The sequence below is a fragment of the Prionailurus bengalensis genome, chromosome C1 (genome assembly GCF_016509475.1).
Source record: "Prionailurus bengalensis isolate Pbe53 chromosome C1, Fcat_Pben_1.1_paternal_pri, whole genome shotgun sequence".
In the NCBI taxonomy this organism is placed as follows: domain Eukaryota; kingdom Metazoa; phylum Chordata; class Mammalia; order Carnivora; family Felidae; genus Prionailurus; species Prionailurus bengalensis.
Genome location: NC_057345.1, coordinates 5,785,785 through 5,806,830, shown reverse-complemented (window position 1 = coordinate 5,806,830; position 21,046 = coordinate 5,785,785). Strand labels below are relative to the sequence as shown.

At 60.2% G+C, this 21,046-nt stretch overlaps 1 protein-coding gene across 11 annotated transcripts in view; it reads left to right on the top strand.

Annotated features, from left to right (window-relative positions):
• Positions 1-13,925, top strand: part of RERE (arginine-glutamic acid dipeptide repeats) — a 424,113-nt gene extending 410,188 nt beyond the window's left edge. For 6 of the 11 annotated variants that reach the window (XM_043573705.1, XM_043573704.1, XM_043573710.1 and 3 more), the window contains 11 exons: positions 1,687-1,849; positions 2,971-3,063; positions 3,393-3,592; positions 4,821-4,982; positions 5,492-5,605; positions 5,883-7,204; positions 7,313-7,535; positions 7,836-8,556; positions 10,205-10,351; positions 10,838-11,018; positions 11,372-13,925. In XM_043573705.1, the coding sequence (XP_043429640.1) occupies positions 1,687-1,849; positions 2,971-3,063; positions 3,393-3,592; positions 4,821-4,982; positions 5,492-5,605; positions 5,883-7,204; positions 7,313-7,535; positions 7,836-8,556; positions 10,205-10,351; positions 10,838-11,018; positions 11,372-11,405 (3,360 nt within the window). In that variant the 3' untranslated portion in view covers positions 11,406-13,925. Of the gene's footprint in view, positions 1-1,686; positions 1,850-2,970; positions 3,064-3,392; positions 3,593-4,820; positions 4,983-5,491; positions 5,606-5,882; positions 7,205-7,312; positions 7,536-7,832; positions 8,557-10,204; positions 10,352-10,837; positions 11,019-11,371 lie in introns of all 11 variants that reach the window. The other 5 variants (XM_043573708.1, XM_043573701.1, XM_043573703.1 and 2 more) reach the window with 1 other exon arrangement.
• The last annotated feature ends 7,121 nt before the right edge of the window (positions 13,926-21,046 follow it).

The following is a 21,046-nucleotide window of genomic DNA, read 5'->3' as shown; positions in this document are numbered from 1 at the left end:
GGAACCTATCCACAGCTCCAAGAGATACATGCTATGGACCTGTGGAAGCCAGGCAGAAGTTCCTCTGAACCACAGGCTCCTTTAAGGGTCTGGCAACAGCTGCGGTCCCACTTCTTAGAAAATGCACAGGCATAGAATCCAACTCTGAGCAGTGAGCACTCAACACGCACGGGTTACTTGCTTTGCAGAAGCCGTTTCCCCACTTAAAACCTGCCCCCTTCTCTTCAAACTGACTTCTCATCGTGTTCTAAGGCCATTGCTTCTGGGGGGTGTTTTCATGAAATCTCGTCTAATGGGGTGCTCGGCAATCACAAGAGTTTGTCGCCTAGTATCTGTGCTTATCTCCTTCAGTCTCTCCAGCACTGGCCTTTCCAGCTAGATGGATCTCAGGTCACCGGAGAACAGAATCTCTCGCTCTGGCTCTGGCTCTGGCTCTGGCTCTCGGCTCCTCCATTCACAAAGCAGTGAGCCTTCCGTGAGACTAAGTGGTGCTCTGGCCAAGTGGCTCCAACCTTGGGGTACGAGTTGCTCCCAGGATGACTTCCAGGATACACTGGTCCGCCAAGTTGATTGTCCACAGGATTGATTCAGTTAGAGAAGATCAGTGTGATCTAGGCACTCTCACTGCTTTAAGTGTTTTTGGGGTTTTTTTCCTCTAATTCCAGGTGAAGATACTTTATCTTGGGATGTTTAAGAAATTGGTCTTTGTCAGCCAGGGTTAACCAAACGTGGCACAGGGGCAGCAGAAGTGCCCCTTTTTAATGGTTGCATTTGGGTTCATATCCCCTTGCTGTATTTTTTAAAAAGCTGTCTTGCCTGCCTTTCTGCTGGGCCACGAAAAGCTTAAAGACCGACCTTGTGGGGCACCTGGGTGGCTCAGTCGGTTAAGCCTCCCACTTTGGCTCAGGTCATCATCTTGCAGTTCGCTGCTTCGAGCCCCGCTTCGGGCTCTCTGCTGTCGGCACAGAGCCCGCCTCTGCTGCTCTGTCTCCCTCTCTCTCTGCCCCTGCCCAGCTCGTTCTCTTTCTCTCTCAAAAATTTAAAAACGAAAGACTGACCCTGTGACATGTGGCATTTCATCTCTGCATCAGTGCCCCTGTGTACGTGGCCCTCGGGCGTCACCTTCAGGATTTTGTACCAGCTTGTCCCACTGTGGTCACTCAGACCGGGTGGAGGCCGTGGGGCAGTTCTCCTGGGTTTGGGGAGAACTCCTTTTTTCCTGACCCCGGCTCCCCACCACCTGAGCACCTGAATTGTTGGGGTTTTTTGGAGGGGGAGAGGGGTTGTTTCTGGAATAGCCTAAGTGGCCAGGCGTTCCCTTGTCACACCTGTATGATTTCAGTGCAGTGCGGTGAAGAAACCATCTGTGCGCACACACGGTTAGCGGGCAGGGATTTTCCCTTTTCTCGGTTTATTGCTGTACCTCCATGCTGGCGTCTGGCACATGGCAGCTACTCAGCAGGTACTTGTTGAATGAATGAATGTTCTAGATATCTAGAGGTTCTGCTCCCCTGGGCTGAGGGGACAAGTCCAGTCCCCCTCACGACTCAGGAGCAAAGCGTCCTTTGCGCTCCTCCCCGGCACAGCCGATCCCAAGTAGCTCCTGCTCCTGGCAGAAGAGGGCGCTGCAGGGCAGGGAGAAGCCATCCCGAGCCCTTCGTCACCGCCGGCCCTTCTCTCCCGCAGGGGGAGCTGATCACCTTCTATTACTACTGGAAGAAAACCCCCGAAGCAGCCAGCTCCCGGGCCCATCGCCGGCACCGCAGGCAGGCCGTGTTCAGGAGGATCAAGACCCGCACCGCGTCCACACCCGTCAGCACGCCCTCCAGACCACCCTCCAGCGAGTTCCGTAAGTGCGGGGCTGCTCGCTGTCCCGGTTCTGGGCCTGCACTCACAGGTGTCCTTGTCGCAGAGTGGCTTGGGGACACCATGTGTGTGGTGCAGGCGTATGAAACTTGCGCCTGGATGTAGCACTGACTTGGGGGACTTGGGAGGAGAGGTTCATAAATTATTTATGCATTTAAATTTTTTAAGTAAATTCAACATCATTGTAGCTTTTTATAAAAACGTAAGTCTTGACTTGTCCTGGGGTGTTTTCGATAATTTCAGAGGAGATTTCCCACTTCATGGCGGGTGTTCTGTGTGAGTTACTGCATTGGTATTGTGTTGGCAATAAGATGCACATTTTCTTCTTTTTCTCCTCTTGGTCCCAGTGTAATATGCAGAATAATTTGATGTTTTCTTAACCTTTTTTTTTAATTATTTAAAAAATTTTGATTTTAAGATGTTTTGTTTTTTGAGAGAGAGAGAGAGCAGGTGGGAGAGGGACAGAGAGAGAAGGGGACGGAGGATCTGAAGTGGGCTCTGTGCTGACAGACTGACAGCAGTGAGCCCGATGCGGGGCTCGAACTCACAAACTGTGAGATCATGACCTGAGCCGAAGTCGGACGCTCAACCCACCGAGCCACCCAGGCGCCGCAGATACCTTCTTAACCCGTAAAAGCTGGCGTGCAGCAGCGGGGCCGGTGGTTCTGTCCTGGCCCAGGGCGCTCCGCCTGAGGGTTGCTTACGTGGGACATGCAAACCAGAATCGACCCAGTAGGGCTGGCAGAGGCGGGACTCGGTGGAGGGGGAGCGCCTCGGGACGTCCGCATGTGTCAGGGAAAGCACTTGGGCGCACTTCGCCTGCTCCCATTCCCAGTTTGTGGGCATCAGTGCTCGCCACTCCGGGATGCGGGTGTGACGCCAGTCCCCCGAAATACGGTAGGGCAGACCCTCGGGTACTTCACCCGAGTTTTCGTTCTGATCACCGGCCCTGAGGAATTCAGAGTGGGCCTTCGTGAACACTGCCCCTTCCAGGTGACACTGGTGGCTCAGAGCCTGGGGCAGGCCACGGGTCACAGGTGGTCCTGGTCTTGGCCAAGCATGATGGTGTCTCCCCCATCCCTGTTGTGTTCCCGCCATGCCCAGTGGACCTGAGTTCAGCCAGCGAGGATGACTTTGACAGTGAGGACAGCGAGCAGGAGTTGAAGGGGTACGCCTGCCGCCACTGCTTCACCACCAGTAAGTGGGGGTCTGTGGGAAGGCGGGGGCGGGGGGGCGCTTTCGCCGAGGCAGGCCAGGTTCAGGCGCTTCCAGGTTCGGAACGTCTCGTGAGTCCAGTTGAAGACCTGCCAGGGAGTCACTGGCTTGACGTCCGCATCGCGCTTCAGGGTTACTTGAGAAAAAGCAGAAGTTCGTATTTGTTGTCACTCCCCTGTCGAGCAGTCAGTGTGGTCGGGGCGGAGGCGGCGGGTATTCCTGAAATCCTCTCCCGCCCTGGGAGGGAGCGGCGGGTGTCTGTCCGAGCCCACGGAGGGGCCCCCCACCCGCACCCCTCTTGCCTCACGCAGCCTCCAAAGACTGGCACCACGGGGGCCGGGAGAACATCCTCCTGTGCACGGACTGCCGCATCCACTTCAAGAAGTACGGCGAGCTCCCCCCCATCGAGAAGCCTGTGGACCCCCCACCATTCATGTTCAAACCTGTCAAAGAGGAAGACGATGGGCTCAGTGGGAAGCATAGCATGAGGACACGGCGCAGTCGTGGCTCGGTGAGTCCTCGGGCAGGCGACCTGGGCCGCTTCGGGTTACTAGGACACCCGGGCTTGTGCCTCCCGGGAGGCTGGGAGGTGACCGGTTTTATGTAGAGGACCAGCCTCCTTGAAGGAGTGATTGGCCCAAAAATACTAGTTCTGTCTGTGGGTCTGGGAAGAGCCTCAGTTCTCTCCTTCCCTCCCTCGTGTCGTCGTTGGGGAGTCAGTGGGCTGTGTGTCCTGAACTCAGCATCAGTTTCTGGCTCAGTGCGTGCTCTCCAAGTCCCTCAGACCTGCCTCTGGCCCCTGAGCCTGACACCTGCAGTGGCCGTGTCTCTGCTGCCTAAACTTGCAGCTGCCTTTTTTTTTTTTTTTTTAATAAGTATTTGATCCAGTTTTGGAAACTTTCGGTACATTTTTATCCTCACTATATAGCCCTTTTCATAAAGAGGTTTTGGTTTCTAGGTTGGAAATATGTCAGCAGGGCCTTTGGGAGTGAGAGTTCTCACTAGGGATACCGCCAGAGTCTTCCCCCGTGGCCAGCCTCCCCAGTGGCCCTTGCAGGCCTGTAGAGGGCACCGTCCACCTTCCTCTGACCTTAGCATCTTGTCAAGGCTGCCGCACCCTGGCCACCCAGCACATGGACTGGCGTGAATCATTGTATCCCCATCTCCTCTGAGTCCCATGGCTTTGCAGAAATGAACCGAAGTGCTTGGTGGTTTTAGGAGCTGAGCCACATTATTTGTCGGTTTATCTCTTTGGGTCATTTCCCATCCTGTCAGATGAAATCAGCAGGTGTTTGGTTTGGGCAAGGAAGTGGGCAGTTCCGTGGAACAAACAGGAAGGGTGGGGTGATTTAAAGCAGACCCTGTGTGTGATTGCCATTCTGGAGAACCTGGCAGAGTAAACGGCCCTCGCCAACTTCTGCCCCTCGGAAAACCTCGCTCGTTTCTACCTCACAGCATCCAGGGCCATCCCTGGAGATGAGCATTTTAAGTTAAGAACTGCTGTCTCCTCCGTGTGAACCCACCCATTCACCCCTCGTTCCTCCCTTCAGTCTGCATTGACCCCCACACCGTGAGGAGAAGCTGCAGGTGCCCGTCGCTTGCCAGGCACCCTGGTCTGGGATTTGCCACAGGGCAGGTGTGTGGGTCTGCTCCCGAGGCTCCAGCATGTATGCTGGGCCCAGGTGGCCCACAGCAGAGCCTGGGGTCCAGTCTCACCAGCCTCTGGTCTGGGTGGGCAGATGTCTACACTGCGCAGCGGTCGTAAGAAGCAGCCAGCCAGCCCTGATGGTCGCGCCTCGCCGATCAATGAAGACATCCGCTCCAGTGGCCGGAACTCACCCAGCGCTGCCAGCACCTCCAGCAATGACAGTAAAGCAGAGACAGTGAAGAAGTCGGCCAAGGTGAGGTGCCTGTCACCCAGGGTAGCGGGGGCTGCTTGGGCCTGCCCCCTCATTAACACCCCAGGTTGCTGGAGTTGATGTTCAGCTCCCTCAGACATGGGGCTGCGGGTCGTTCCTGGAGCCGCCCTGGGCATCAGCATTGCCTGGCCTAGGGCTGTGGACTGGGGTCTGGGGTCTGGGGTCTGGGATCCAGGGCCTGGACAAAGGTGGTCCGCTGCAGCTCCCAGCACTGAACTTCAGGAGCCGTCTCTGCCTCAAGTTTCCCAAGGCCTCGGAGGCAAAGGGTAGGGTGTGATTAGAAAGGCTCCCTCCCCCCCAAAGCCAAGTTATTTCCACCCCCAGATATTTGTTTTCTCCCGGCCTCAGCTGGTCCCTTCTAGAACTTTCTTGCTTCTGGAGATGGAGCTCAGAATACAGGAGCAAGGTGTCAGCAAACCATTGTCGTCTCTCCTGGGGCTGAGGGACCCCCTCCCTCGGCCTGATGCCCCTCATGGGCTTTCCCACTGCAGAAAGTGAAGGAGGAAGCCTCATCCCCCCTCAAGAGCACCAAGCGCCAGCGGGAGAAGGTGGCCTCCGATACAGAGGAGGCCGACAGGACCAGCTCCAAGAAGACAAAAACCCAGGTGAGCTGTGCAGCCTAGCCACAGGAACTGTAGCTCAGGGACTGCTAACACCCCCCGAGAAGCCCTGAGCCCAAGGTCTCCCTGGGGTACGGCAGGGCCCTGTCTCCTAGGGAGGGACCTAGAGCGGCCTCCGACGCCAGCCGGACCAAAGGAGGACCTGAGGTCCCCGGGGCCAGGCTCACCGCCTCGTCTGCACGAACCTTTGTTGTGCGCCCGGCACGAGGCAGAGAGAGCCCTTGCCCTCCGAGAGCTTCATCCCTCCCGTCTCCGGCCCTAGGAAATCAGCCGGCCCAACTCACCATCCGAAGGCGAGGGAGAGAGTTCTGACAGCCGCAGCGTCAACGATGAGGGCAGCAGTGACCCCAAAGACATCGACCAGGACAATCGCAGCACGTCCCCCAGCATCCCCAGCCCCCAGGACAACGAGAGCGACTCGGACTCTTCGGCCCAGCAGCAGATGCTACAGGCCCAGCCACCGGCCTTGCAGGCTCCCAGTGCGGCCACTCCGGCTCCCTCCACCGCCCCCCCAGGGGCCCCCCAGCTCCCCGCACCGGGACCCGTGCCCTCTGCCACTGCGGGCCCTCCCCAGGGCTCCCCCTCAGCCTCCCAGCCCCCCAGCCAGCAGCAGGCCCCAGCGGCTCCCGCTCCCCATGCGCACATTCAGCAGGCACCCGCCCTGCACCCACAGCGGCTGCCCTCACCCCATCCCCCGCTGCAGCCCCTGACCACGCCGGCTGGCCAGCCCTCCGCCCCACCCCACGGCCAGCCCCCGCTGCATGGTCAGGGCCCGGGCGGCCCCCACAGCCTCCAGGCCGGGCCCCTGCTGCAGCACCCAGGCCCCCCTCAGCCCTTTGGCCTCCCTCCCCAGGCCCCTCAGGCGTCAGCTCTCCCTCATGCCTCCCTGCAGCCCCCAGCCTCGCAGTCAGCACTGCAGCCCCAGCAGCCTCCGCGGGAGCAGCCCCTGCCGCCGGCCCCCTTGGCCATGCCCCACATCAAGCCCCCACCCACCACGCCCATCCCCCAGCTGCCGGCCCCACAAGCCCACAAGCACCCGCCTCACCTCTCAGGGCCCTCGCCCTTCTCCATGAATGCCAACCTCCCGCCCCCACCGGCACTGAAGCCCCTGAGCTCGCTGTCCACGCATCACCCTCCCTCGGCCCACCCGCCTCCCCTGCAGCTCATGCCGCAGAGCCAGCCCCTGCCCTCCTCCCCTGCCCAGCCCCCAGTGCTGACCCAGAGCCAGAGCCTGCCCCCTGCCACTCACCCCCCAGCAGGCCTCCACCAGGTGCCTCCCCAGCCCCCATTTGCTCAGCACCCCTTTGTCCCGGGGGGTCCCCCTCCCATCACTCCCCCCGCCTGCTCCTCCACCTCCACCCCACCCGCGGGGCCTGGCCCTTCAGCCCCGCCACCCTGCTCTGCCGCCGTTTCTTCGGGAGGCGGCGTACCCGGGGGGACAGCCTGCCCGCTCCCCACCGTCCAGATCAAGGAAGAGGCTCTGGATGATGCCGAGGAGCCCGAGAGCCCCCCGCCCCCGCCCAGGAGCCCGTCCCCTGAGCCCACTGTGGTGGACACCCCCAGCCATGCCAGCCAGTCAGCCAGGTACCGGCTTCCCCGGAGCGTGGGCACAGCCGGGGCAGGGACAGGCTGGGCGGCTGGGGCAGGCGGAGGCCCCGACAGGCCCCATCGAGAGATGTGACCCCTCTTCAGGTTCTACAAACACCTGGACCGTGGGTACAACTCATGTGCGCGGACGGACCTGTATTTCATGCCTCTGGCGGGATCCAAACTGGCCAAGAAGAGGGAGGAGGCCGTCGAGAAGGCCAAACGGGAGGCCGAGCAGAAGGCACGCGAGGAGCGAGAGCGCGAGAAGGAGAAGGAGAAGGAGCGCGAGCGGGAGCGCGAGCGGGAGCGGGAGGCGGAGCGAGCGGCCGTAAGTTGGGGTCCCTCTGCGGCCCCGCGCGGGGGCTCACTGTCTCAGCTACACTCTCGACGCCCGCGGGTGTTAGCTTTTCTCTCAGAGGCACAGCCCCGGCCGGGGCACGAGGGAAGCTGAAAGCACAGAGCAGGCTGTCCCAGCAGGGTCCAGACCGCGTGCTCGCGGCCCGAGCCTGTCCCCGGCCACGGCTGGGGCTGGCCGCTGGTGTTGCGGAGGAGGGACCAGGTTGGCTGGTCGGCACAGGCCGGCAGCTGGGCACCCGCCGCTCACACCCCCGCCCCCTTCCTTCAGCAGAAGGCGTCCAGCTCAGCCCACGAGGGCCGCCTCAGCGACCCCCAGCTCAGTGGTCCCGGCCACATGCGGCCATCCTTCGAGCCGCCGCCAACCACCATTGCTGCGGTGCCTCCGTACATCGGGCCCGACACCCCCGCTCTTCGGACTCTGAGCGAGTACGCTCGGCCCCACGTCATGTCGCCCACCAACCGCAACCACCCCTTCTACATGCCCCTCAACCCTACCGACCCCCTGCTGGCCTACCACATGCCCGGCCTCTACAACGTGGACCCCACCATCCGCGAGCGGGAGCTCCGGGAGAGGGAGATCCGGGAGAGGGAGATCCGCGAGCGGGAGCTGCGGGAGAGGATGAAGCCGGGCTTCGAGGTGAAGCCCCCGGAGCTGGATCCCCTGCACCCAGCCACCAACCCCATGGAGCACTTCGCCCGGCACAGCGCCCTCACCCTCCCCCCCGCTGCGGGCCCCCACCCTTTTGCTTCTTTCCACCCGGGCCTGAACCCCCTGGAGCGGGAGAGACTGGCCCTGGCGGGCCCCCAGCTGCGGCCCGAGATGAGCTACCCTGATAGACTGGCGGCCGAGCGGATCCACGCTGAGCGCATGGCCTCGCTGACCAGCGACCCCCTGGCCCGCCTGCAGATGTTCAACGTGACTCCGCACCACCACCAGCACTCACACATCCACTCGCACCTTCACCTCCACCAGCAGGACCCCCTCCATCAAGGTGGGTGCCCCCCGGGCCGGGCTGTGACAGGGTGCTGTGGGCTGAGCTCTGGTTGACAAGGTACGGACCAGACGGGCAGAGCCGCTGTCCAGAGGCGGAGGCAGTTCTTTCCCGAAGGAATCCTCAATTCCTGACAGACCTGAGGACGTTCGGCATCTGTCTGGGAATCCTCACCTTGCGGTCTCCTGGTTAAAGCTTCGTTTCTCGGTCCTGTGCCTCCGGTGCCAGGGATAGCAGGAAGCAGCCTGTGCTCACTGAGGCAGGTTCAGGGCGGGAGGTGGGGCCTTGGAGCCCAGGCGAGGCCATGGGACGCCAGGGAGGCTCTAGGGAATCTTTGAGTGAGAACTTAAAAAGAACATTCCTTCTGTTCCCCACTGAGGGGCGGGGCCTGGGCTTCTGCTGGCTCATCTGGTCAGGACCACCTGGCTCTCTCTGTCCACCCTGGGAACGAGAGCTCCCCCAGGCCCGCCGACCCGCCAGCTGGGGTGAGGGGAGCTGTGCCTGCACCGGGGCACCGGGGCCTGCCGTGGGCTCCTGTGGCACAGCCCACGTGCAGGACTCCCAAGCGGGTAGACCTGCCTCCGGACTAGGGAGGAGGGTGACAGATGGAGCAGGACCGGAGGTGGGGAGGCCTGCACCTTCTTTCTACCTGTGCGCCCAGCCCCGATGCAGGGAGCCCGGACTCCGTGCACGAGGATGGTTCTGGGCAAGCCGAGGAGCTGTCACATTTACCCCATAGTCCTGACGTCTGGAACTTCATTGCCGCCCGGCATGGGCTAAGCTCCGTGGCCGGTAGATGTGTCCTAATGCCGCTTGAGGACAGGCAGTCGTTTGTTCATACAGCATTCATCCGCTTGGCAGATATTTGAGTGCCTGTGATGTGTCGGGCACAGTTGTCAGTGTTGATAACGGCCCTACGCGCGTTACCTTCCCAGCCTAGAAGCGGTCAGTCAGCGTATCTCGGAGTGTGAAAAGCAGCGCGTGTTCTGGAGGACGGCAGAGCAGGGACAGGGAACAGGGGAACTGGGGGCAAGGTTGCTGTTAGAGAGGAAAGCTCGCCAAGATGGCAACTTTTGAGCGGGCTCGACGGTGGGCAGGGACGTCCGCAGGGACAGGGCGAGCAGGGGCACCTGGCCTGAGAGGAGAAAGCGGGGCTTAGTGAGTCTCACCCCGCCGGCTTCTGGGCAGGGGGCCAGGGAGGCAGCTCTGGGCAGCGTTGCCAGTCCGGCTGGCAGCTGGGCGAGAAACGCTGGCTGGACCCGAGCGGCCCTCGGGTTCCGGTGGACCTGACAGGTGCAGGGCAAGCCTGGGGTGTTGGGCTGGGTGGGCTCTGATGACATGGGGTCCTCGGCAAGACGGTGGCGGGGGTGGGAGTGGGGGTGGAGACTGTGCCTCTAGCCATGCTCAGGAGTGAGCAGAGGGGCTGTGTGTGAATAGGCGGCTCTTTACCTCCCTGTTGCTTTCTGGAACTTTACTGCGGGTGGGGGTGAGGGCAGCCACCGTGGGTCAGGACTTTTGGTGGCCCTGGTGGCCGGGAGCCGGCCGTGGTGAGGAGGGAGCCACCGGTAGTCACGGCCAAGGAGGGCAGACACGGAGAGAGCCCCGGCGCCCCGCACCACCCGCATCTGGACTTCTGCCCCTCTTTTAGGTTCAGCAGGCCCGGTGCACCCGCTGGTTGACCCCCTGACCGCTGGCCCTCACCTGGCTCGCTTTCCCTACCCTCCCGGCACCCTCCCCAACCCTCTGCTTGGACAGCCCCCCCATGAGCACGAGATGCTTCGTCATCCAGTTTTTGGTAAGAACGCACCTGGGGAAGGAGGGGTCCAGGTCCAAGGCGAGAGTTGGGTTGGTATCTGATGTCCCGTTCGTTCATTCCCTCATCCACGTCTTCAGCAAATACCCGATGATGTTTCCCAAGAGCTGGTGGGGGGGGGGGGGGATGGGTAGAGATGCATAAGAGCCAGGACGAGGGCAGTGCGACGTGAAGGAACAACAGAGGTGCTGAATTTACATTGAGGGGTCAGAGCGGACCTCTGTGAAGAAGAGCCTGAGCCACGAGGCCTGAGGACGAGGGAGCATGTATTCCGTCCGTGTTCCTCCAGCCTCCACCCCTGGGGTCAGGGGATCGCAGGGGCAGTACCTGCTCCCCGGGTCCCTGTGGGGGAAGCAGCCCTCCTGCTCCCCGCCTCGGGAGGCCATCTCCTGACCTGACCTCCTCGCCAGCCTCATCCCGGCCGCTCCCTTGGCCCCTCTGTCTCAAAGGCCGTTCTGTGTCTGGCAGGTACCCCCTACCCCCGGGACCTGCCTGGGGCCATCCCACCCCCCATGTCTGCGGCTCACCAGCTGCAGGCCATGCATGCCCAGTCAGCAGAGCTGCAGAGACTGGCCATGGAGCAGCAGTGGCTGCACGGACACCCCCACATGCACGGTGGCCACCTACCAAGTCAGGAAGATTATTACAGGTGAGGCGGGGAGGGGCCGGGAGGGAGGGAGGGCCTCACTGTCTGAGCCCAGGCTCCCACCTGTCCCACCTGTGGCCACTGACCCAGCCTGACGGTCGCCCCTCCTGGCCGTGCCCACCGTGTGCTTCACCCGTTTCCACAAAGGCCACGCTCCCCCGCCCCCCATGGCTCTGCGGGCCCCAGCCTCTTGGCCCTGGAGGGGACTCCCAAGGAGCCATCTTGACGGGAGGGAGACGAGGGGAGGGTCGGCTGCACGGGAGGCCACTCTGGTCACCTGGACCCTCGAGCTGCATGCCTGGTCGCACCTGCCCAGGCCTGGTGCTGAATACTTTCTCCCTTTTTTCCCTTTCTAGTCGACTGAAGAAAGAAGGTGACAAGCAGTTATAAGTTATTTATTTGTTAACGCTGGCTGTGGAAACCCCAATTCTTGGGGGGAGAAACAGGACTTTTTACATACAATACGAGCTACAGAAGCAAAAAGAATATCTTCTAAAGATTTCTTTATATATTTAAAAACCCCACAACTAAAAATGTTATCAGCATAATAGTGTTTGTTTGTAGAGAGAATACCTTGAGACTGGTTTGGGTCTCCCTGCATGACAGTCCCCCAGAAACTTAGTGAGTCCTGGACTGGACTGAACATTCAGAAAACTTTCCCTGCAATCTTGGGGTTTGGCTTTAGTTTTCTTTTCCTTCCTTGATTTCTTGGTAGGTGCTAGAATCCAGTTCACACCCTTCACTGTGTGTGCAGACACACTCAGCCACGTGTGTCCCAGAGCCCACGAGGTCTGCAGATAGGTGGCATAGGAGTTTGGAATCCAAGAGCTATAATTTTTAAGAAAACTTTTATTTTAATACATTGTAGGAAATCTTCATAATTTGAGAAAGTTCTGCAGCATGGCTTTTTACGTCTGTAAATAAATAATTTTAGAACGGCATTTTTTTCTTCCACAAACTATTCTGATCTATTTTTTCCAGCCATGTCACTAATTGTGAATTCCTACCAGCTATTGACAGAATACAGAGTTGATTTTTTAATAAAAAGTTATATATAATTATCCCTTTAATTAAAGGGAACAGATGGGCGTTACTAATTACAAACGGGCAGGAGCTTGGGACGAGGTTTGGTCGCAGCAGTGGGCATCCAGGGGTTTGCAGGGACGATGTTACAAACCGTTTCTTTGTTTTGCTGCCTTGATTTTCACTTCTGTCTGTTCCTAGCTTGTGCTTCGCCAGAGGTGCGGATATTTGTTAGATGGAACCTTTTTTATTTTGTACCAGGAGCGCCGGAGTTAAGTGTCCACCTTGTTCTGTCTCCACGGGATAGAAAGCACATGTTTCTGTGTGTCTGACTGTAGATTTCCTTATACATTTCTATGCACACACATTTGGCTGTTCTGGATGAACTGCCTTCTTAAATACTCTGACAATTTCGTAAACATTCTAGAAAATTCAACAAGAAAACGATTCCCTACAAATAGCACGCGCTCGCCAAAGGAATCTGTTAGAAACTTCCCCCGTTGGGTGTCATCACTAGGATCTTGCTGCACTGAGGCCAGGCCACCCCTGCCGCACGGCTTGAGGCCGCTTTTGCTTGAGGGAGGCCCGGAGCTGGCACGGTTAGGGGCGGGGACGCCGTTTGAGTCCCACTCTTGCTCTCGTTCCTGGTCGGAATGGCTTCCTTCTGCCTGGGCGCTGCCCCTCTGAGGGCTCGGGCTGCTGCTCTGCAGGGGGCCCGCCTCTCCTTCCTAGTTGTGGACGTGATGCACTTTCTCCAGAGCGGGGCCGGGCGTGGGGGGTGTCTGCGCCTGTTGATGAAGTGTTCTGTCGGGATGTGACCTTTCCCCGTTCCTCTCCCCTCAGGCTGGGAGTCACATCCAAGAGCTGTGGGACGACAAGAGCACGTGTGGGTCGGTGGATGTGGGGCGTGTCTAGGGCTGGAGCCGAGTCGGGGGTAGGAAGAGAGGCTGGCGCTTTGACCCAGAAGCCAGCAGGTGTGAGCTCAGATCCAGGTTCCGGATTCAAGCCTGCATCAGGGCCATTTCCAGTTTCTGTTAAAACTACGTCTGGTTTCGGTCGGGACAGATAGAGGATTGTTTTGTCTGTTGCGAATGTTCGTGGTTCTCTCCTTTGATTTTCCTCTCATTCCATTTCTGCCTTAACTTTAGCTCCTTAGAGGGGAGGCGAGCTCAGATGAACCCTGTGTCATCAGACTTGGGGCCGCACGGGCACGAGGCACTTGTTTCCTCCGGGGGGCGGGCCGGCTCTCCTGCAGCCCCTGCCCCGCTGCCCCCACCTTCTCTGACATCTTTGGTTTCCTCTTGGTGGCACACAGTGCCTGCCATTCAGTTAAACCTTTGCCGCCTCTCTGTGTCCTCCGTTTTTCCAAAGAAGAGACGGAGTGAAGTACTCGGAAGTCTCTACTTGAAAACTGTCTGCAGGCGTTTTCTTGTTCGGTTTTGGTTCTTTCCCATATCCCAGGGTGAAGCACTGAGATTCTTCCACTTAAAAACCTGCAACCCGAAACCCTCACCTGGTCAGCTGCACTTGGTTTAGGAGGCCCCAGACCTGCGGTGTCTTTGAAGCCCGACCCCTTGGTTTCCTTTTGGATTTTCCTTCCTTCTGTTTGAAGTTTGGTTTTGCTTTTCTGTGTTTTGTACGTATCTTGTTGAATGTTGTCAAGATTGAGCTTTGTTTCACTGCAGGAGCAGAGTGTACATTCTGATTTGCTACGTTTATATATATCTTGAAGCTAAATGTATATATGAGTAGTTTGCCATGAGATAACACAGTGTAAACAGAGTAGACACCCAGAAATCGTGACTTCTGTGTTCTCTCCATTTTGAGTCTTTTGTAATTTTTTTGAAATATTTGTGGACATAAATAAAACCGAGCTACACTACAACAGCTGGGTGTTGACCGGTGGACTGTGTCTCATTCCTGGGAGCGGGCGGGGAGATTGGCAGTCGCCCTCCACCTAGGTCCCCCAGGGCGGGCAAGGGGCGGAGGGGAGCGCCCGGTTCCCCGCCGTTACTGGCACGCGGCTCGCCTGCCCTCCAAAGCAGCTTCCGGAAAGATTCCTGTCTGCCATGCCTGGTAGGAAGGGCAGGGTTTCTCTGGCTGAGTGCTGCCAGGGGCTTGCTCCAGCCTGACTGGCTGCAGTGAGCTCACCCAAGCAGCAGAACGGGTCTGGGGGTGATGGCCCTGGGACCAGGAGCAAGCACCCTCCCAGGTGAAGGGGTGTGTAGCTCCTTCCCCTGCTCAGAGGAGAGGTCTGAGCCACCCACCAGCGCGGTGGTCTCCTACTCCTGTCCCCTCTCCCCCTCTCCTGGAGGCCTGCCAGTGCCCTAGCCCACCCTCAGAGTTGCTCTCTGGGATCACCCCATCGCAGAGGGACGGACAGCAGATGGCCTGCAGGGCGTGGACGTGGCCGTGAGGAGGCAGCAGTCATCAGAATGGATTCGGGCCGGGCCATGCTTTCAGCGACCGGCAAGGGCATTTTCTTGAAGCTTCCAGACTGTCCCTGGAAATTTATACGCTCACCTCTCCATCTGGAATATGGGTTTCTAGATGTCCTGGGAGATGGAGTGAGAGCAACCCAGAGCACTTACTATTGATAAACTGCCCTCAAACCAGGCAGACAGACTCCCGTGGTGGGGAAGGCCTGGGGAACGGCACGTGTCAGAACTACTGACCTTGGACGAGAAAACTTTGCCAACCAGAGGGTCCCGGGTGGCCTGCACATCGGTGGACCTAGGGACACTTCTGTGTCCTCCCAACAGCAGGAGTCCCGCTCAGCAGCTTGGGTAGTCGGGGGGGACAAAGTTGCGGGGCCCGCAAAGGGGGCACAGGTGACTGTCGTTCCGGGTCAGGGACAAACAGGCAGGATGGGAGCGGCCAGGGGCGTAGAGGGAAGGGGAAAGCAGCTGGAACCCAGGTGCCTTCTTTGCTGGTCTTTTATCCACTGTATTTTATGAAAATACAGTGTTTCGTAGACCTGAATTTATGAATACCAATTTCAAGTAGGTTAAATGATCAGACTTGCGTGTCTGTGAACGGATGTGTGGATTTATGCTGCAGAAAGGACCCTCATCAGAGCTGCACAGGTTGTAGTAGTTTCTCCGGTGTGGACAACTGTGGCCACTGTCCCCACCCTGCCACGCACCCTTTCCGAGGCAGGGGGCCTGCGTCAATGGATTCACGTGAAGGAGAAAGGGTCTGCCGTCCGGCCACCGTGCCCCTGGCCGTGCCCTCGTCACTCGCTACGCTCCTCAGATGAGCTGGCGCTGGGGCGCCCCTCTCTCTGCCCGTGGGTCCCTGTGAGTGGATCTTCAGCTTGGCCGTGGTGGCTCAGCAGCCCCTCCCATCCTGCTCCCAACCTGCTGCAAACTAAGGAAGTGATACTTTGCAGGGCTGGGCGCATGGTCGCTGTATCGATAAATGTCTCTGGTGAGCACAGGTGAACGGGGTGCCCCGCGTGGGCACCACCTATGTAAAATGGAGGTCGCTTGTCTGTAGGGTGAGGATGCACAACAGAGGGATGAGCAGTGACCTCCCACATACACATGGAGGTGACCCTCAAATACCAGGAACGCGGAGCTGAACGGTTGTGAATGCAGACGGCCGACGGGTGAGGGTCAGGGCTGGAGTGCTGTGTGGAAGCTCAAGAGACGTTTGGGGACGCCCCTCGCCAGTCTCCGGAGGCCGCGCGGTGAGACCCTGAGCACCTGAGTGTGATCTGGCACCGACACAGACCAGCTATCACCCTTGGCCTCTCCTGGCCAACCCGGTCGGCTCTGAACTCAAGACCTGTGGAATCCGAGCAGGACCAGTTACACCCGACACGCGGGGTCAAGCTGACAGGCCCCGGGGCCAGTGGAGGTGTCTGTCCGGCCCTCGACGCCTGAGCAGATCCTTCCCGCTGGCCTGTGGAGACACCAAGGGGACGCTGGCCTCCCTGCCCCCTCCCAGGGAAAATCAGACAGACGAGCTTGCTCGGGGGAGGCGGGCCACAGCGTTGGCCGTGCAGTTGGATTCCTCAGGCTGCAGGAAAAAGGAGCCTCTGGAGTCCTGGGGCTCCTGTGGAAGGCGGGGCCCGGCAGGAGTTGGGCCATCGGAGCTGCAGGTGCAGTGGTGGCCGAAGCCCGTGGCTCAGGAGCGCATGCTTTACCGTGGGGCGCGTGAACCCTCACTGGCTTCTTTGTCCTGCATTTTTGGTCCTTGGAGGTCTCCATATCCGAGGTGTCCTTTCCCTGGGTCCTCACTGGGTTCCCAGCTGCCCTGGGGCGCTCTGGCAGCTTGAGTCCTGGGCCCCGGTGCTCTGACCCAAGGCAGCTGCTCCGGTAGCTGCGTTCGCCAGGAACAGCTTCCGAGTCGTAACTGTTTCCTTTTGGCACATCGGGGACCCAGGCTGCAGAAGCTGTGCCTGTGTCCCCCCCACCTCAACCCGGCTCCCCTAACCTTGGGCACCTCGTTACCGGACCAGGTCCCAGTGGGTGGAAGGCACTTGCTTTGCAAACCTTTGCTGACTGAATCACCAGGGCCCCCCTGCAGAGGGAGACTCCGTGGTGCACACTGTCCAGATGTGCTGTGGAGTGGTTGGTGGAGGTGAGGTGCCCTTGGGCCCCCTCCGAGGAGCTGGTCGCTACTGTGGCACCTGAAGTGGCCCCCTTTCTCCCTCAAGCCGCTCTCAGCCCCGCCTCCACCTGGCCAGCTGTGCCTGCTCTGGGACATCACAGCCCCTCCGGCTCCGGCCCTGGGATTCAGTTGGGGAGGGGGCATCCGCTGGTGGCCTCTGGGGAACCCCTAGGGTGTGGGCACTCAATGTAGTGAATTAATTAAAGATGGAACTTTAAGGCACGTCTTAGAAGACGCTTTCAACCTCATCAGGACAAGCTGTTTAAGAGCTGATGTCTTCTATGTGCCTGGCCACCACATGTCACTCCCAGGTCCCCTCTGCTCCCCTTCTTTGCACGGGCTCAGCTACACAGCAGGGCCACGAATAGATTGGAAACTCGGTCCTCGCTACCACTCCCGGTCCTGACCGCCAGGTGGCGCCGTCTGTAAAGCCCTGACGCCGCTCATCTGCCGCTCTGGCTGCAGGGACCGGTTGAGGTCCCCGGCCCTGCGATGATGGGGAGAGGTGTGTAGGAATGATGTCCAGTGTTTTTGGAAAAGAACAGACGTTTCCTGGAGTCCGGCAGCCAGGCTGGTGGGTCAGAGGTGAAGGGGCGGGGTGTTCTGGGCAAAGGGTCACCGGAAAAGGTCCCAGGAGCAGGGGCAAGATCTGGGGGCCAGGGGCCAGCATGGATGTTACGATGGGAGGACAGGAGCCGCTTCTCTTGTTCTCAGCCACAGTCCCTACGCTGGGTGTTCAGTAAACACTCGCTGAGTGGCGATCACCCCGTGGGACGTCCCCAGCAGTGACGAGGCACGGTGGCCTCAGTAGCCCCCTAAAGAGTCCCCCTGAGCTGCCGCTGCCCCGAGGGTCCCGTGCCCCAAATGTGCCCCATCTCTGGACGTCTCCTCTCCTCCCGAGTCTTCCAGGAAGAGGGTGCTCCGCTGCCCTCCGACCTCACAGCCAGGACGGGGGCATGGCACGCACCTGCAGACCCCGTAAACACAACCGGGGGGCAGGAAGGAGCGGAGCGCCTCACCGCACCACGGGGCCTGGCAGTTGTCAGTTCTGGCACATTCCAGGGAAGCCACCTCCGTTCCCTCGAGACTTGTGGCCCGGTGTGATGGCTGGCGGGGCTGCTGCCTCACCCAGTCCCCGTCTCCCAGACCAGGGTCTAGCAGCCTGGGAAGGCAGACACCAGACGGGGGAGGCTGTGGTTTCGTGACTGGCCCCTGGCCCCGCGGGCAGAGGCGGTGTGTTCATTCCCAAGCAGCAGCAAGCGACGAGAGTCGACGGCTCAGGTTTGCTGGCGAAGTCAGGAGTGCCTGGGCCTCAGCGGCTCGGACAGGGTCCGTCTCATCGCCGGCCCACAGAGCCAAGGCTTCCTCGCCCTTTCCTCTTACAGCCAGGCCGAGACAGGCTGGGGGGAGGGACCGCGGCGGCCCAACACTCGCTCCAGAAACATCGAGCGGTGTGAGGCCGGAGTCCGAGGCCCCTGGTACCAGGGTGGGACCCTGTGTGACCTGGGCCAGGCAGTTAGTGTGCTTGTGTCGGGGTCCAGGTCGGTCTGCGAGACGGAGCAGAACTAGCCCCTGCCCCTCACTGGGGGAGCGGGGGTGGGGGGGCGATGAAGCCAGAAGACTGAAGAAGCCGCCGAGCTCGCCACACGGCCTGGGCAGGACTCCGGGGCTCGTGAGCAGTGGCCACTGTCCTCGCCGTCCTCACGGCTCCTTTTCGAAGCGAAGAGAGCGGTTCTCTGAGATGTGGAAACCCAGCGGGCGTGGCTCTCAGCGGGTCCGGGGCCTCCTCGAGGTTTGGATCCTGTGGCCGCTCCCACTGCCATCTGCTGGGAACAGACCCCAAGGTCAAGGGCAGCGATTCGGGTGCTGGCCTGAGGGCGGCCTGTGCTCTGTGCCGCCCACGGACTGGGGGGCAGATTCCCACGTGTAAGAGCAAACCTCTGTTTGCTTCGAAAGTTCTAGGAAGAAGGCCCGAGGCCTGGCCAGCCAGGAGTGGGAGGGGACCCTCTCCGCTTCTCACTCACAGATGTGACCATTCGGGACAAAACCAGCCCAGACCGCAGGGCAGCCAACCGAAACCACCTATTTTAAAAAATCTAAAGGTCTTGTAAGCAATATAAACGTGGGGGAGGAGGGGTCTGGAGTCTCAGGAAAAGCATGGGACTAACAGGAGGCCCAAAGGAATTGTGTGACTTAGAAAAGTCACCCAGGGACGCCAGCCTGGCTCAGTCGGTTGAGCGTCCGGCTTCGGCTCAGGTCACCATCTCACGGTCTGTGAGCTCGAGCCCCGCGTCGGGCTCTGTGCTGACGGCGCAGCCTGGAGCCTGCTTCGGATTCTCTCTCCCTCTCTCTCTGCCCCTCCCCTGTTTGTGCTCTGTCTCTCAAAAAATAAGTGCAAAGAAGAAGAAGAAAAGAAAAGTTACCCAAATTCTGTCTGCTTCGCCTACACACTGAACAGGGAGGATGAGACCTACCTCACTTAGCTTGTAACTACCAAGGCTAAAATGGCATGTCATGAAGGCACAGAGAGAGGACTCGCTGATTCCAACCAGGGTGGGCTGCACAGAGGAGGTGGCGTTTTAGGCGGAGCTAAGTCGATTCAGAAATTGATGGGCAGCAAAGAGGTAGAAAGACTTCACCTGCGGGGAGAGCGTGGGCACAGGCACAGAGGACCCCTGTGGTGGAGAGGGTTCTGGGGCCGCAGCACGGGAGGCTGGAGCCGGACAGAGGCGATGGGCTTGGGAAGATGGTCAGGGCCCAGGTGGGGCATGAGGAGTTTAGAGCTGGTTGCTGAGGCTCTGGGAGGCCAGAGGCAAGGGATACACTCGGGCATGTTTATGGCTCCCCCAGCTACAGGGGGGAGGTTGGGCGGGGAGGGTAGACTGGAGACAAGGAAGCGGGCAGAGATCCTGGGCCAGAACTGGGGCCACGGAGAGGAAGGGCCTGGACTTCTGGCACCCAGAGGAGCCTCCTCAACTCCAGGGGGCAACAAACAGGGCACTGAGGGAGGCCTGGGGGAGCCCATGGCCCTCATGGGGAGGTGGGGAAGGTGGCCCGCAGAAGGCTGGGGGGTTCACGCCTACTGTCCCTGCCTCGTCGGAAAGATGATGGGACACGTTAGCTGCCAGTAAACCCCAGACCCTCCTTGGCTGCCGGCGACGGCCCCAGGCCCCCGTTGCTTTGGGGGGACTTGTGGTCCGTGTCTCCTGTGTCCCCCAAACACAGGGAGCGTGCAGTGAGGGTGCGGGGGGGGCCAGGCCCAGTTCTGGGGCAGCGGGCCGGTACAGCAGGGACTGGCCACGACCCCCCCCCCCCGCCCCCGCCCCGTCCCGGCGCACACAGCTAGCGCTCACGGCCTGGGGAGAAGAGCCCACCCGGCTGCGAAGGGAAGGGGCCCCGGCCGCAGCCCGGGGCGTCGCGTGGTGGAGTGACGGAAGCCACGTGGCGAAGGACCTCGACACTCACAAGAAGACAGATGCGTCCAGGTCCATCGGCTGGAAGACGGTGGGTGCAGGTGAATGCGTCGAGTCAGGGGCGTCTGCCGCTGCACCTTCCCGGGCCTCCCGCCTCACCCGGCATTTTACGGCCCGAGCGCTTTGGAGCCTTACGGTCCCTCGAACGCATCAAGCAAGCTCCCGCCTCGGATGTCGGATACCTTGCCCTCTTCTCCGGGGCGCTGCTCCCGCGGCATCGCCAGAGAGAACGGCCCCCTCTCCCTAGCTCGGCCCGCTCCCCGACCCCGTCACCCCGCCCTCCTACCCTGCTTGCCTTCTCCACAGCACTCACCGCGATCCTGGGGCACAGACCTCAGTGTGCGGTCTGCTTCTCTTCCCACATCAGCTCCGTGAGGGCGGAGACTCGCTCACAGCTGGCCCCCAGCACCTACCACTGCCTGAACACCCAGGGCACTCGATGGGCATCTGTAGGGTGGACGGATGGACGGATGGGCGGGTGGGTGGGAGAATGAATGAACGAATGAATGAACATGAGGCCTTCTGACCCGAAAGCACCTGTCCACTCCGACGCCACTCTGGGACGCAACGTAGTTAGATCAGGCTCTTTGCACCTCAGCACTACTGGCACGGGGGGCTGGAAAATTCTTCGTCGTGGGGGCTGTCCTGTGCCCCGTAGGGTGTTTGGGGCATCCCTGGACAGTGGCACCCACCTGGGCGGTGACAACAAAAAGACCTCGAGACAATGTTTGCGGGGGGCGGGGGGGGGCCTGCCAAACCGCTGCCAGCTGAGAACCAGTTACACCTTTACTGTCCGTGAGCGACTCTCACAGCTCCCTCCCCCAGAGTCCCCATGGAGAGTAGCCCGTCCCCCCCCCCCCCCCACCGCCGCCCCGGGCGACCTCTCCACCCCTGGGAGAGCCACAACTAGAAACTGTA